The sequence below is a fragment of the Anomaloglossus baeobatrachus genome, chromosome 11, assembly GCF_048569485.1.
Source record: "Anomaloglossus baeobatrachus isolate aAnoBae1 chromosome 11, aAnoBae1.hap1, whole genome shotgun sequence".
Lineage (NCBI taxonomy): Eukaryota > Metazoa > Chordata > Amphibia > Anura > Aromobatidae > Anomaloglossus > Anomaloglossus baeobatrachus.
The window spans coordinates 182335115-182352027 of record NC_134363.1 but is presented as its reverse complement, the minus strand read 5'-3'; the positions used below and the strand labels follow the sequence as shown (position 1 = coordinate 182352027).

Genomic DNA, 16913 nt, shown 5'->3' with positions numbered 1-16913 from the left:
CACCCCCCGTGCTCCCACGGGCTCCTCAGTTTTGGTGCAAAAGCAAGAAGGAGGAAAAAGAATTATAAACTGGTTTAAAGTAACTTCAATCCGAAGGAATATCGGAGAACTGAAACCATTCAACATGAACAACATGTGTACACAAAAAAACAGGGGCGGGTGCTGGGTCTCCCAATTAGAGCTAGAAGAAAAGGAATTTACGGTAAGTAAACAAAATTCCCTTCTTCTTTGTCGCTCTATTGGGAGACCCAGACAATTGGGACGTCCAAAAGCAGTCCCTGGGTGGGTAAAATAATACCTCGCAAGAGAGCCGTAAAACGGCCTCTTCCTACAGGTGGGCAACCGCCGCCTGCAGGACTCTTCTACCTAGGCTGGCATCCGCCGAAGCATAGGTATGCACCTGATAGTGCTTCGTGAAAGTGTGTAGGCTCGACCAGGTAGCCGCCTGACACACCTGCTGAGCCGTAGCCTGGTGCCTCAAAGCCCAGGACGCGCCCACGGCTCTGGTAGAATGGGCCTTCAGCCCTGAGGGAACCGGAAGCCCAGCCGAACGGTAGGCTTCGATAATTGGCTCCTTGATCCACCGAGCCAGGGTTGATTTGGAAGCCTGTGACCCTTTACGCTGGCCAGCGACAAGGACAAAGAGTGCATCCGAGCGGCGCAGGGGCGCCGTACGAGAAATGTAGAGTCTGAGTGCTCTCACCAAATCTAACAAGTGCAAATCCTTTTCACATTGGTGAACTGGATGAGGACAAAAAGAAGGTAAGGAGATATCCTGATTGAGATGAAAGGGGGATACCACCTTAGGGAGAAATTCCGGAACCGGACGCAGAACCACCTTGTCCTGGTGAAACACCAGGAAAGGGGCTTTGCACGACAATGCTGCTAGCTCAGACACTCTCCGAAGAGAGGTGACTGCTACTAGGAAGACCACTTTCTGCGAAAGGCGTGAGAGAGAAATATCCCTCATTGGCTCGAATGGTGGTTTCTGAAGAACCGTCAGCACCCTGTTCAGATCCCAGGGATCTAACGGCCGCTTGTAAGGAGGGACGATGTGACAAACCCCCTGCAGGAACGTGCGTACCTGTGGAAGTCTGGCTAGGCGCTTCTGGAAAAACACAGAGAGCGCTGAGACTTGTCCCTTAAGGGAGCCAAGCGACAAACCCTTTTCCAGTCCAGATTGAAGGAAGGACAGAAAAGTGGGCAAGGCAAAAGGCCAGGGAGAAATACCCTGAGCAGAGCACCATGACAGGAAAATTTTCCACGTCCTGTGGTAGATCTTGGCGGACGTTGGTTTCCTAGCTTGTCTCATAGTGGCAATGACGTCTTGAGATAACCCTGAAGACGCTAGGATCCAGGACTCAATGGCCACACAGTCAGGTTGAGAGCCGCAGAATTCAGATGGAAAAACAGCCCTTGAGATAGCAAGTCTGGTCGGTCTGGTAGTGCCCACGGTTGGCCGACCGTGAGATGCCACAGATCCGGGTACCACGACCGCCTCGGCCAGTCTGGAGCGACGAGGATGACACGGCGGCAGTCGGCCCTGATCTTGCGTAACACTCTGGGCAACAGTGCCAGCGGAGGAAACACATAAGGGAGCTGAAACTGCGACCAATCCTGAACTAAGGCGTCTGCCGCCAGAGCTCTGGGATCTTGAGACCGTGCCATGAACGCCGGTACCTTGTTGTTGTGCCGGGACGCCATGAGGTCGACGTCCGGCACCCCCCAGCGGCAACAGATCTCCTGAAACACGTCCGGGTGAAGGGACCATTCCCCTGCGTCCATGCCCTGGCGACTGAGATAATCTGCTTCCCAGTTTTCCACGCCTGGAATGTGAACTGCGGAGATGGGGAGATGGGGAGAGGCGCCTCAAGGTGTGTGACCGACCTTGAAGGAGAGATTGTACCCCTGTCTGTAGTGACCGCTGCTTGATCAGCGGAAGCTTCACTATCGCTGAGAGGGTATGAAACTCCATGCCAAGGTATGTCAGCGATTGGGCCGGTGTCAGATTTGACTTTGGAAAATTGATGATCCACCCGAAACTCTGGAGAGTCTCCAGGGTAGCGTCGAGGCTGTGTTGGCATGCCTCTAGAGAGGGTGCCTTGATCAACAGATCGTCCAAGTACGGGATCACCGAGTGACCCTGAGAGTGGAGGACCGCTACGACAGTAGCCATAACCTTGGTGAAAACCCGTGGGGCTGTTGCCAGGCCGAACGGCAGTGCCACGAACTGCAGGTGTTCGTTCCCTATGGCGAAGCGCAAGAAGCGCTGGTGCTCTGGAGCAATCGGTACGTGGAGATAAGCATCTTTGATATCGATCGATGCAAGGAAATCTCCCTGGGACATTGAGGCGATGACGGAGCGGAGGGATTCCATCCGGAACCGCCTGGTCTTTACGTGTTTGTTGAGAAGTTTCAGGTCCAGGACAGGTCGGAAAGACCCGTCCTTCTTTGGGACCACAAACAAGTTGGAGTAAAAACCGTGGCCCTGTTGCTGAAGAGGAACAGGGACCACCACCCCTTCTGCCTTCAGAATGCCCAGCGCCTGCAGAAGAGCCTCGGCTCGCTCGGGAGGCGGGGATGACCTGAAGAATCGAGTCGGGGGACGAGAGGTGAACTCTATCTTGTAACCGTGAGACAGAATGTCTCTCACCCAACGGTCTTTTACCCGTGGCAGCCAGGTGTCGCAAAAGCGGGAGAGCCTGCCACCGACCGAAGATGCGGAGTGGGGAGGCCGAAAGTCATGAGGAAGCCGCTTTGGTAGCGGCACCTCCGGTGGTCTGTTTAGGACGTGACTTAGACCGCCATGCATCAGAGTTCCTTTGATCTTTCTGAGGCCTTTTGGACGAGGAGAATTGGGACCTGCCCGCGCCCCGAAAGGACCGAAACCTCGACTGCCCCTTCCTCTGTTGGGGTATGTTCGGTTTGGGCTGGGGTAAGGATGTATCCTTTCCCTTGGATTGTTTGATGATTTCATCCAAACGCTCGCCAAACAATCGTTCGCCAGAAATTGGCAAACTGGTTAAGCGCTTTTTGGAAACAGAATCTGCCTTCCATTCCCGTAGCCACAAGGCCCTGCGGAGTACCACCGAATTGGCGGCTGCAACCGCCGTACGGCTCGCAGAGTCCAGGACAGCATTAATAGCGTAAGACGCAAATGCCGACGTCTGAGTGGTTATGGACGCCACCTGTGGCGCGGACGTGCATGTGGCTGCGTCAATTTGCGCTTGACCTGCTGAGATAGCTTGTAGCGCCCATACGGCTGCGAATGCTGGGGCAAAAGAAGCGCCGATCGCTTCATAGATGGATTTCAACCAGAGCTCCATCTGCCTGTCAGTGGCATCTTTGAGTGAAGCCCCATCTTCCACTGCAAGTATGGATCTAGCTGCCAGTCTGGAGATTGGAGGATCCACTTTGGGACACTGAGCCCAACTTTTGACCACGTCAGGGGGAAAGGGATAACGTGTATCCTTAAGGCGTTTAGAAAAACGCTTATCTGGACAAGCATGGTGATTCTGGACTGCCTCTCTGAAATCAGAGTGGTCCAGAAACATACTCTGTGTACGCTTGGGGAACCTGAAACGGAATTTCTCCTGCTGGGAAGCCGACTCCTCCGCCGGAGGAGCTGAGGGAGAAATATCCAACATACGATTGATGGACGCAATAAGGTCGTTCACTATGGCGTCCCCGTCCGGAGTATCAAGATTGAGAGCGGCCTCAGGATCAGAATCCTGATCAGCTACTTCCGCGTCATCAACCAGCGATTCCCCTCGCTGAGACCCTGAACAATATGATGATGTCGAGGGAAAATCTAAGCGAGCTCGCTTAGTCGGTCTGGGGCTGGGGTCTGTGTCAGAACCCTCAGCTTGGGATCCATGAGATACCCCGGGAGGACATTGTTGGTCCAGCTGAGGTGGGCCAGGGAACAAAGAATCAACAGAGTCCCTGTGCTGAGATACCGGTCTGGACTGCAAGGCTTCCAGTATCTTAGCCATAGTCTCAGAGAGTTTTGCAAACTCCGTCCCTGTCACCTGAACAGTGTTAGCAGGTGGCTCCCCCTGGGCCCCCCCTAGCAGAGGCTCTGGCTGAGTAAGTGCCACAGGGGCCGAACAGTGCATACAATGAGGGTCAGTGGAACCTGCCGGTAGTGGGGTCGTACATGCGGCGCAGGCAACATAATAAGCCTGTGTTTTGGCACCCCTGCCTTTCGTGGGCGCCATGCTATTATCTTCCCTGAGCAACACAATAGGGTATATAGCCAGAAATCAACTGTGCACTATACAGTGTAAAATAAACATATAATGTTACACTACTGCACAATGGGGCTAGCACCACAGGTGCTGCTTACCAGCCGCTTAAAGCGGTTGTGAGGCCACCAGAGTCCCTGCCTGGGTCTCCCAGATTTTGTCCCCCTCTGCAGCGTCCGAGGAGCTGACAGGAATGCGTCCTGAGGAGAGGAGGGAGCCGTGGGCGTGACCCAGAAAGAGCGGGAACTGGTGCCTGCACTGTGCACAGTGAGGGGAGTGGAGTATGCAAAGCATGCTCCAGCCCTCAGTGCTGCTCGTTCTGTGCAGCGTCCCGCCCTTCCCCTGCCTGTCAGGGCTATGGGCGGGAGGAAAGGAAACTAGGCCGCAAAAAAAGCCGGGGACTCTAGTAATAAACGCGGCCGCCGTAAAAGCGCGGCCGGCATGGAAGTCCCCGGCGCACTACAAGTCCCAGCCGCGCCGCAGTGTTTCCATGGCAGCGGCGGTCGGTGCGGCAGTCCCTATACATAAACACACTCAGCAACGCTGAGTGTGTAATGGCACATATTAACCCGGTCAGCGCCGCGGTCCCCGGTGCACTAGCACACCCAGCAATGCTGGAGTGTTGCCGTGCGCGGTCCCTACAGGGATACAGAGTACCTTCAAGATGCAGGGCCATGTCCCTGAACGATACCCGGCTCCTATCCAGCAGGCTCCACAGGAGTTGTGGATGAAGCACGGTCTCAGTGCCTGGAGACCGATAGGATCCCACTTCCACCAGAGCCCTGAGGGGGATGGGGAAGGAAAACAGCATGTGGGCTCCAGCCTCCGTACCCGCAATGGATACCTCAACCTTACAACACCGCCGACAAGAGTGGGGTGAGAAGGGAGCATGCTGGGGGCCCTATATGGGCCCACTTTTCTTCCATCCGACATGGTCAGCAGCTGCTGCTGACCAATCTGTGGAGCTGTGCGTGCGTGTATGACCTCCTTCGCACAAAGCAAAAAACTGAGGAGCCCGTGGGAGCACGGGGGGTGTATAGGCAGAAGGGGAGGGGCTTAACACTTTTGAGTGTAATACTTTGTGCGGCCTCCGGAGGCATAGCCTATACACCCAATTGTCTGGGTCTCCCAATAGAGCGACAAAGAAGAAGGGAATTTTGTTTACTTACCGTAAATTCCTTTTCTTCTAGCTCTAATTGGGAGACCCAGACAATTGGGTGTATAGGCTATGCCTCCGGAGGCCGCACAAAGTACTACACTTAAAAGTGTTAGGCCCCTCCCCTTCTGCCTATACACCCCCCGTGCTCCCACGGGCTCCTCAGTTTTGGTGCAAAAGCAAGAAGGAGGAAAAATAATTATAAACTGGTTTAAAGTAACTTCAATCCGAAGGAAAACTCGGAGAACTGAAACCATTCAACATGAACAACATGTGTACACAAAAAAACAGGGGCGGGTGCTGGGTCTCCCAATTAGAGCTAGAAGAAAAGGAATTTACGGTAAGTAAACAAAATTCCCTTCTTCTTTTTCGCTCTATTGGGAGACCCAGACAATTGGGACGTCCAAAAGCAGTCCCTGGGTGGGTAAAATAATACCTCGTAAGAGAGCCGTAAAACGGCCCTTTCCTACAGGTGGGCAACCGCCGCCTGAAGGACTCGTCTACCTAGGCTGGCATCCGCCGCAGCATAGGTATGCACCTGATAGTGCTTCGTGAAAGTGTGCAGGCTCGACCAGGTAGCCGCCTGACACACCTATTGAGCCGCAGCCTGGTGCCTAAAAGCCCAGGACGCTCCCACGGCTCTGGTAGAATGGGCCTTCAGCCCTGAGGGAACCGGAAGCCCAGCCGAACGGTAAGCTTCGATAATTGGCTCCTTGATCCACCGAGCCAGGGTTGATTTGGAAGCCTGTGACCCTTTACGCTGGCCAGCGACAAGGACAAAGAGTGCATCCGAGCGGCGCAGGGGCGCCATACGAGAAATGTAGAGTCTGAGTGCTCTCACCAGATCTAACAAGTGCAAATCCTTTTCACATTGGTGAACTGGATGAGGATAAAAAGAGGGTAAGGAAATATCCTGATTGAGATGAAAGGGGGATACCACCTTAGGGAGAAATTCCGGAACCGAACGTAGAACCACCTTGTCCTGGTGAAAAACCAGAAAAGGGGCTTTGCACGACAACGCTGCTAGCTCAGACACTCTCCGAAGAGAAGTGACTGCTACTAGAAAAACCACTTTCTGCGAAAGTCGTGAGAGAGAGATATCTCTCATTGGCTCGAATGGTGGTTTCTGAAGAACCATCAGCACCCTGTTTAGATCCCAGGGTTCTAACGGCCGCTTGTAAGGTGGAACGATGTGACAAACTCCCTGCAGGAACGTGCGTACCTGTGGAAGTCTAGCTAGGCGCTTCTGGAAAAACACAGAGAGCGCTGAAACTTGTCCCTTAAGGGAACCGAGCGACAAACCCTTTTCCAGTCCAGATTGAAGGAAGGACAGAAAAGTAGGTAATGCAAATGGCCAGGGAGAAAAACCCTGAGCAGAGCACCACGACAGGAAAATTTTCCACGTCCTGTGATAAATCTTGGCGGACGTTGGTTTCCTAGCCTGTCTCATAGTGGCAATGACTTTTTGAGATAACCCTGAAGACGCTAGGATCCAGGACTCAATGGCCACACAGTCAGGTTGAGGGCCGCAGAATTCAGATGGAAAAACGGCCCTTGAGACAGCAAGTCTGGTCGGTCTGGTAGTGCCCACGGTTGGCCGACCGTGAGATGCCACAGATCCGGGTACCACGACCTCCTCGGCCAGTCTGGAGCGACGAGGATGGCGCGGCGGCAGTCGGCCCTGATCTTGCGTAACACTCTGGGCAACAGTGCCAGCGGAGGAAACACATAAGGGAGCTGAAACTGCGACCAATCCTGAACTAAGGCGTCTGCCGCCAGAGCTCTGGGATCTTGAGACCGTGCCATGAACGTTGGTACCTTGTTGTTGTGCCGGGACGCCATGAGGTCGACGTCCGGTACCCCCCAGCGGCAACAGATCTCCTGAAACACGTCCGGGTGAAGGGACCATTCCCCTGCGTCCATGCCCTGGCGACTGAGATAATCTGCTTCCCAGTTTTCCACGCCTGGGATGTGAACTGCGGATATGGTGGAGGCCGTGGCTTCCACCCACATCAAAATCCGCCGGACTTCCTGGAAGGCTTGTCGACTGCGTGTGCCGCCTTGGTGGTTGATGTATGCCACCGCTGTGGAATTGTCCGACTGAATTCGGATCTGCTTGCCTTCCAGCCACTGCTGGAACGCTTTCAGGGCAAGATACACTGCCCGAATTTCCAGAACATTGATCTGAAGCGAGGACTCTTGCTGGGTCCACGTACCCTGAGCCCTGTGGTGGAGAAAAACCGCTCCCCACCCTGACAGACTCGCGTCCGTCGTGACCACCTCCCAGGATGGGGGTAGGAAGGATTTCCCCTTCGATAATGAAGTGGGAAGAAGCCACCACCGAAGGGAAGCTTTGGTCGCCTGAGAGAGGGAGACGGTCCTGTCGAGGGACGTCGGCTTCCTGTCCCATTTGCGTAGGATGTCCCATTGAAGAGGACGCAGGTGAAACTGCGCGAAAGGGACTGCTTCCATTGCTGCCACCATCTTCCCCAGGAAGTGCATGAGGCGCCTCAAGGGGTGTGACTGGCCTTGAAGGAGAGATTGTACCCCTGTCTGTAGTGACCGCTGCTTGATCAGCGGAAGCTTCACTATCGCTGAGAGGGTATGAAACTCCATGCCAAGGTATGTGAGCGATTGGGCCGGTGTCAGATTTGACTTTGGAAAATTGATGATCCACCCGAAACTCTGGAGAGTCTCCAGGGTAGCGTCGAGGCTGTGTTGGCATGCCTCTTGAGAGGGTGCCTTGATCAACAGATCGTCCAAGTACGGGATCACCGAGTGACCCTGAGAATGGAGGACCGCTACTACAGTAGCCATAACCTTGGTGAAAACCCGTGGGGCTGTTGCCAGGCCGAATGGCAGTGCCACGAACTGCAGGTGTTCGTTTCCTATGGCGAAGCGCAAGAAGCGCTGGTGCTCTGGGGCAATCGGAACGTGGAGATAAGCATCTTTGATATCGATCGATGCAAGGAAATCTCCTTGGGACATTGAGGCGATGACGGAGCGAAGGGATTCCATCCGGAACCGCCTGGTCTTTACGTGTTTGTTGAGAAGTTTCAGGTCTAGGACAGGACGGAAAGACCCGTCCTTCTTTGGGACCACAAACAAGTTGGAGTAAAAACCGTGGCCCTGTTGATGAAGAGGAACAGGGACCACCACTCCTTCTGCCTTCAGAGTGCCAAGCGCCTGCAGAAGAGCCTCGGCTCTCTCGGGAGGCGGAGAAGACCTGAAGAATCGAGTCGGGGGACGAGAGATGAACTCTATCTTGTAACCGTGAGACAGAATGTCTCTCACCCAGCGGTCTTTTATTTGTGGCAGCCAGGCGTCGCAAAAGCGGGAGAGCCTGCCACCGACCGAGGATGCTACTAGAGGAGGTCGAAAGTCATGAGGAAACCGCCTTGTTAGCGGTGCCTCCAATGTTCTTTTTAGGACGTGACTTAGACCGCCATGCATCAGAGTTCCTTTGTTCTTTCTGAGACCTTTTGGACGAGGAGAATTGGGACCTGCCCGCGCCCCGAAAGGACCGAAACCTCGCCTGCCCTCTCCTCAGTTGGGGAATGTTCTGTTTGGGCTGGGGTAAGGATGTATCCTTTCCCTTGGATTGTTTGATGATTTCATCCAGACGCTCGCCAAACAGCCTGTCGCCAGAAATTGGCAAACTGGTTAAGCGCTTTTTGGAAGCAGAATCTGCCTTCCATTCCCGTAGCCACAAGGCCCTGCGGAGTACCACCGAATTGGCGGTCGCCACCGCCGTACGGCTCACAGAGTCCAGGACAGCATTAATAGCGTAAGACGCAATTGCCGAGGTCTGGGTGGTAATGGATGCCACTTGTGGCGCGGCCGTGCAAGTGGCCTTCAATTTGCGCTTGACCTGCTGAGATAGCTTGCAGCGCCCATACGGCTGCGAATGCTGGGGCAAAAGAAGCTCCGATAGCTTCATAGATGGATTTCAACCAGAGCTCCATCTGCCTGTCAGTGGCATCTTTGAGCGAGGCCCCATCTTCCACTGCAAGTATGGATCTAGCCGCCAGTCTGGAGATTGGAGGATCCACTTTGGGACATTGAGTCCAACCTTTAACCACGTCCGGGGGGAAAGGATAACGTGTATCCTTAAGGCGCTTAGAAAAACGCTTATCTGGACAAGCATGGTGATTCTGGATTGCCTCTCTGAAATCAGAGTGGTCTAGAAACATACTCTGTGTCCGCTTGGGAAACCTGAAACGAAATTTCTCCTGCTGAGAAGCTGACTCCTCCGCCGGAGGGGCTGAGGGAGAAATATCCAGCAACTGATGGATGGACGCAATAAGATCGTTCACTATGGCGTCCCCGTCTGGAGTATTAAGATTGAGAGCGCTCTCAGGATCAGAATCCTGATCAGCTGTCTCCGCATCATCAACCAAAGATTCCCCCCGCTGAGACCCTAAACAATATGATGTCGAGGGAAATTCTAAGCGAGCCCGCTTAGTCAATCTGGGGCTGGGGTCTAAGTCAGAACCCTCAGACTGGGATGTAGGAGATACCCCGGGAGGACATTGTTGGTCCAACTGAGGGGGGCCCGGGAACAACGATTCAACAGGGTCCCGTTGCTGAGATACCGGCCTGGACTGCAAGGCTTCTAGTATCTTAGCCATAGTCTCAGAGAGTTTAGCAAACTCAGTCCCCGTCACCTGGACAGTGTCAACAGGTGTCTCCCCCTGGGCCCCTCTTAGCATAGGCTCCGGCTGAAGAAGTGGCACAGGGGTCGAACACTGCACACAATGAGGGTCAGTGGAACCTGCCGGTAGTGGGGTCTTACAAGCGGCGCAGGCAGCATAATAAGCCTGTGTTTTGGCACCCCTGCCTTTTGTGGGCGCCATGCTATAGTTTTCCTTGAGTTACACAAAAGGGTATATAGCCAGAATGCACTGTGCTCATACAGTGTAAAGTATATATGATACACAAATAATGTACCAATACACTACAGCACCATGGGGCTAGCACCAACAGGTGCTGCTTACCAGCCGCCTAAAGCGGTTGTGAGGCCACCAGAGACCGTGTCTGGGTCTCCCAGGACTTGTCCCTCTTCTGCAGCGTCGGTGGAGCTGACAGGAATGGCTGCGGCGTCCTGACGAGAGGAGGGAGCTGTGGGCGTGGCCGAGAAAGAGCGCGAACTGATGCTCACACCGTGCACAGTGAGGGGGGTGGAGTATGTAAATCATACTCCAGCCCTCAGAGCTGCTCGCTCCGTGCAGCGTCCCGCCCTTCCCCCTGCCTGTCAGGGCTGAGGGCGGGAGAAAAGTAAACTAGGCCGCAAGGAAGCCGGGGACTCTAGTAATAAACGCGGCCGCCGTAAAAGCGCGGCCGGCGTGAAAGTCCCCGGCGAACTACAAGTCCCAGCCGCGCCGCAGTGTCCCATGGCAGCGGCGGTTAGTGCGGTAGCCCTTACATATAAACACACTCAGCGACGCTGAATGTGTAATGGCACATATAGACCCGGTCAGCGCCGCGGTCCCCGGTGCACTAGCACACCCAGCAAAGCTGAGGTGATGCCGTGCGCGGTCCCCACAGGGACACAGAGTACCTCCAAGTAGCAGGGCCATGTCCCTGAACGATACTCGGCTCCTATCCATCAGGCTCCACAGGAGTTGTGGATGGAGCACGGTCTCAGTGCCTGGAGACCGGTAAGATCCCACTTCACCCAGAGCCCAGAGGGGAATGGGGAAGGAAAGCAGCATGTGGGCTCCAGCCTCCGTACCCGCAATGGATACCTCAACCTTAACAACACCGCCGACAAGAGTGGGGTGAGAAGGGAGCATGCTGGGGGCCCTATATGGGCCCACTTTTCTTCCATCCGACATAGTCAGCAGCTGCTGCTGACTAATCTGTGGAGCTGTGCTGTGTGTGTCTGACCTCCTTCGCACAAAGCAAAAAACTGAGGAGCCCGTGGGAGCACGGGGGGTGTATAGGCAGAAGGGGAGGGGCCTAACACTTTTAAGTGTAGTACTTTGTGCGGCCTCCGGAGGCATAGCCTATACACCCAATTGTCTGGGTCTCCCAATAGAGCGAAAAAGAAAAGTAATTCAGAAATGGCATTTATAGAAACAGTGGAGGTCAGGATAAGGTCTGGAAAACCAAGCAAAATTTCTGTGAGAGCTGCTCGTAGGATTGCTAGAGAGGCAAATCAGAACCTTCACGTCACTGCAAAAGTCCTTCAGGAAGATTTAGCCGACTCTGGAGTTGTGGTACATTGTTCTACTGTTCAGAGACACCTATAGAAAAATGGCCTTCATGGAAGAGTCATCTGAAGAAAACCTCTCCTGCGTCCTCACCATAAAATTTAGCATCAGAAGTCTGCAAAATAACATCTAAACAAGACTGATGTATTTTGGAAACAAGTCGTGTTAACTGATGAGGTTAAAATAGAACTCCTTGGCCACAATGATCAAACCAAATGTTTGGGAAAAAAAGGAGACAGAATGTCATGACAAGAACATCTCGCCAACCATTAAGCATGCGGGTGGATTAATCATGCTTTGGGTTGTGTTCTATCCAATGGCACTGGGAACATTTCACGGGTAGAGGGAAGAATGGATTCAATTAAAGTTTAACAAATTCTTCAAGCAAACATAACACCGTCTGTAAAAAAGCTGAAGTTGAAAAGAGGATGACTTCTACAAATGGATAAGGATCCGAAACACAATTCAAAATCCACATTAGCCTATGTCAAAAGGTTCAAGCTGAAGGTTTTACAATAGCCTCACAGTCCCCTGATCTGAACATCATTGAAAATCTGTGGCTAGTCCGCAAAAAAGCAGTGCATGCAAGAGGACCCAGGAATCTCACAGAACTGGAAGACTTTTCCAAGGAAGAAAGCATGAAAATCCCTCAAACAAGAATTGAAAGACTCTTGGCTGCTACAAAAACATTTACAAGCTTTGATACTTGCCAAAGGTGGTGCTGCGGGGTACCCAATATTTTGCATTGGCCAACTTTATTTTTTGTTGTGAATTTAAAAATGTAAAAAATATATATTATATATATATATATATATATATATATATTTTTTTTTATTTATTTTTGTCTAAAATGCAGAGGATGTGTGTTATCCTTAACTGTATGGCTTTTACAGATAATTTCATCTTCAACTTGCTTAATTGTTCAGAATATCAGTACACGTGACCAGGGGTGCTCAAACTTCTGCATGCCACTGTACATGGTGCGTTCTCTATTCGCGTCCTATATCCACACAGTCCTTCAGGCTTTTTGGGAATATTTACAAGTCAATAATAACTTTTTCCATAGTAAAACAGTATTTTATACAAGGTACAAGCAGCCATATCTTTAGGCAATTCATCTATAAGGCCAAACAAGCAGACCTTGTAACTCTTGGGTCTCCACAACACCCTAGCAGTAATCCTGATGTCCCCCGCACTCACAAAACATGGGCAACACTGTTCTAGTATCCCTTTTGCTGATCCAGCCTAGCCAGGTTATATAGACACAAGGGAGTGTAATAGATCCTATGGAGAAAGGTACCTAGCAGATTAGACGGGCATGGAGAACGAGGGCTCTCTAGGATAACTGTCACATGGAATTTTCACAAACGTCGCCGACTGTCAGGCTCTGTTCACACTGCAGATTCTGACACTCCGCCTGATTGTTTCTCTGGTGTTTCTGATCAGCACAGGCAGACTCTGGCATTGACCTGCTTTGTGCTCATTTATAGTCAGGCTATCAAGAGATAGCAAAGAAGTGGGGAGGGCACCACCTACAGGGAGTATTAAAATCCTATAATAGTCAATGGGGTCACCTCAGCACACTTAAATGAAGTTTATGACAAGAGAAAAAGAAGTGTGCACACAGGAGGGATACACCAGGTTATGTGAAAAAATACTTTATTACAATAGGACACAGGGTCACACACTTTTAAAACCATTTAAAAAGGCAAAAAGCTACAAATCAAAAAGTGTCCAATCCTCCGCTACCCAAGAGGAAATTGCTATGGAGATGCAACAATATATAGTTCATACAGGCATGGGAAAATATAGGGGATATACCAACATTCCAATATATGATACATTATACAGAGTCATACCCAAAAAAAGAATTGTACATGCAAATAAAGCACAAAAGTTAAATATGCAATTTCAATTGATTATTATACCACTATAATCTTTGTAAGGGGAGAATATCCCCCAGCAGGAATGAAATTCCCCAAGGTATAAAGATAACCTGCAGATATAGCGCAAAGCATATGCCCTAATTACCAGCCATAGCTAGACCCAATAGCAGGGCAGCGGAGGATACAGATCCCCACGCGTATCGTCACCAACTAGGATGACTTCATCAGGGGTGGGTTCCCTGTGCCCAAAAACGGCAGGTTTATATACTTGTAGGTCCTGGATATCAGCCATAATGGCGTTTCAAACAGCGCGCTCCAGAAGCATCCGGCGTCCCGGAAATGTCAACTGCGCATGCGCTAGATCATTTAAAAAGAGAAGTAGTATGTAACGGAGTACCACGCATGCGCGGGACTCCGAAAACATGGCGGCCACCATAAGGAGAGACACATTTTCTTCTGAAGGTAGAAAGTGTACAAGCTAGTATAGCAAAGATAGCAAAAACCTTGCAATAGAAAGATGGCAAGGGTCCCAAAGCGCAGGGATAAGAGGAACATGTTACCTATTACATAGACACATAGAGCTATATAGTTTCCATGTAAGAACACATATATATATATATATATATATATATATATATATATATATATGCACACATAATCCCCAATTGGGACTTATACACAGTATGCATACAACCTGTGTGTATTGACAAAAGGTCCCCACAATTAACACACAAGTATATGTCTACACCCATGCATTAGAGGGACCCTTTTTTTGATTTGTGGCTTTTTGCCTTTTTAAATGGTTTTAAAAGTGTGTTACCCTGTGTCCTATTGTAATAAAGTATTTTTTTCACATAACCTGGTGTATCTCTCCTGTGTGCACACTTCTTTTTCTCTTGTCAGGCTATCAAGAGATAACCTTTGCTAGTCTGCTAGTTAGGCTTCTTTGATCACATGTTGTGAGGAAGCCAATCACTTCTGCTCCTATCATATTTAAGCTGGTCGAAATCTTCTACCTATGCCAGCTATAGGTTATTTTGTGTTGGTCTGTATATTTTGGTGTCTGGAAAATGTTGCTTTTTGCCTGGAGTGGTTGTAGAGTTTACCTGTCTTGTTTCTTCCCTGCTCTTGTTTTCCTCCTTATCTTTCATTGTCTTACACCTCTGTGTGTGCTAGGTGACACAGTTTTGGTTTCCCCTGTCTGACTATTTTTGTGGGTTTAATATCGCTCCGGTCCTGGTTCTCCCTGGTGGAAGGGGGTATCAGATCACGGCTGGTCAGGAGCAGGGCAAGGAAGACGACTCTGGCATTCCCCACCTTTAGGGATATCCCTGAGACTAGGGAGAGTATAGGGTCTCCTATAGCCAGAAGGTCAGCTTAGGAGCACCGGTTCCAAGTTATACCGTAGTCATCGTGACAATACTAATCTATAGTAGGTTTATCATCCCCCCATAGTTGAAATGTTTTTTTTATTTCTTTAATTGGGGCAAGGTTTCTCTTTTAAATAGTTACATAAAGTATTAAATGGTTTAACAAGACCCCCTGACCCGGGTTATATCCTCTAGAAGAATGAGGTCAAGGAAAATGGAGTCATCCAAACTGCGTCCCTCAACTAGTATATACATGAACAATGAGCGATCAGAGAGGACAAAGGCCGGCGAAACTGATGAAGAGTCATAATGATCCTCCTGCACCAGAGAGAAGGAAAACCTCCAAACTTCTCCAAATCTCCACTCCTGATAGAGTCCTGACCTGGATAGACATTAGTATACTCACCTGACCTCCTCGGGTCGGGTGTAGAACAGTATACCATATTTAACACTAGAAGTCCCAGGAATTTCGAGCCCCATAGGGTTCCAATGGTAGAAATGTCAAATGACCCCTCTCTGGGACTTCTAGTATTAACCTCTAAATAACAGGCACTATCGATAGGGGGCTCAGCCCCTTAGGAAAAAACAATGCCTACCACTTTGTGCTCCCTAATCTTGACCATCCCTCACATTTTTATAAGTTTCTTACACGGGGCAGTGAATAAACGTATAGGAACCAGCACCGAATGTATGAAACGAGGTTTTGAAGGTATAAAGTCCAATTAGTCTACATGAGTGATTAGTCAGAACCCCGACCTTCCTACAAGCAGATCATTTCACCTGGAAATTGATAAAGTATCAATAACCCACTAAAATCTATCAGCAATATTGCCGGAGGTGAGACGTTGCGTTTATATGAGTGAAATTGGCTGCCATATTAGTGGTCAATCGCCCTTATCAGCTCAGCCAAAAATTGTTTGCGTTTCCTCATTACTTACATCCCAGCATTACGCGCTTCAGCAAAGTTAGACACTTCCTCCGGTCCAACGTATTTCACATTGCTGTATTCTGAACTGTGCAGCTGCAGGAATTTCTCCACATGCTTCTGGTGATGAGTTTCCTGCGGGCAGAGAACAAGTCAAAGGGTTAAAACAATTAAGACCCCGTAGTAATTCAACCAGTGACAATTGCCCAAACTCAACTCAAATTGTCACCATTTGCCAATTTTAATCCTTCCAGTTATCATTCACCAAGCCCCATACAACCAGCAAATAATGGTCAATACCCAACCAGTTGGTGTTCACCGAGAACAACTGTAATGCCTGCCTGGATCCACACTCACCATTTACCAAGTGTAATAACCACTCACCAAGCTCAACTCAACCAGTTACCATTCACCAAGCCCAACCCAACCAGTTACCATTCACCAAGCTCAACCCAACCAGTTACCATTCACCAAGCTCAACCCAACCAGTTACCATTCACCAAGCTCAACCCAACCAGTTACCATTCACCAAGCTCAACCCAACCAGTTACCATTCACCAAGCTCAACCCAACCAGTTACCATTCACCAAGCTCAACCCAACCAGTTACCATTCACCAAGCTCAACCCAACCAGTTACCATTCACCAAGCTCAACCCAACCAGTTACCATTCACCAAGCTCAACCCAACCAGTTACCATTCACCAAGCTCAACTCAACCAGTTACCAATCACCAAGCTCAACTCAACCAGTTAGCACTCACCAAACTCAACTGTAACACCTGCCTGGATCCACAGACTCAGACGGGCTGTAATGGACAGGCTAGAGGGAAGCCACTCACCAAGCAGGACCCCCAGAACCCTGAAACCCTTTAACCCCTATACAGGGATTTAAAATTACACAGGACCCTGGAGATCACTACCTGTGGAAGGCTGCAGTCCGATGAGAGTAGTTGTCAGGCAGGGTCAAACCAGGAATAGCAGAACAGGGACAGAATCGGCAGGCAAGGACGTAATCAAAAAAACGTAGCAGAGGTCAAATCCGGATCGGGCAGCAAGGTACAAAAACAGCAGGCAGAAGGGTAGTCAGAAAACAAGCAGAAGTCAGCACACAGGA

The 16913-nt window shown here is 50.5% G+C and overlaps 1 protein-coding gene across 1 annotated transcript in view; it reads right to left on the bottom strand.

Moving 5' to 3' along the window:
• Positions 1 to 16913, bottom strand: part of PLOD1 (procollagen-lysine,2-oxoglutarate 5-dioxygenase 1) — a 51798-nt gene that overhangs the window by 17803 nt on the left and 17082 nt on the right. The window contains exon 10 of the mRNA XM_075328314.1: positions 15813 to 15934. Within this exon, the coding sequence (XP_075184429.1) occupies positions 15813 to 15934 (122 nt within the window). The remainder of the gene's footprint in view (positions 1 to 15812; positions 15935 to 16913) is intronic.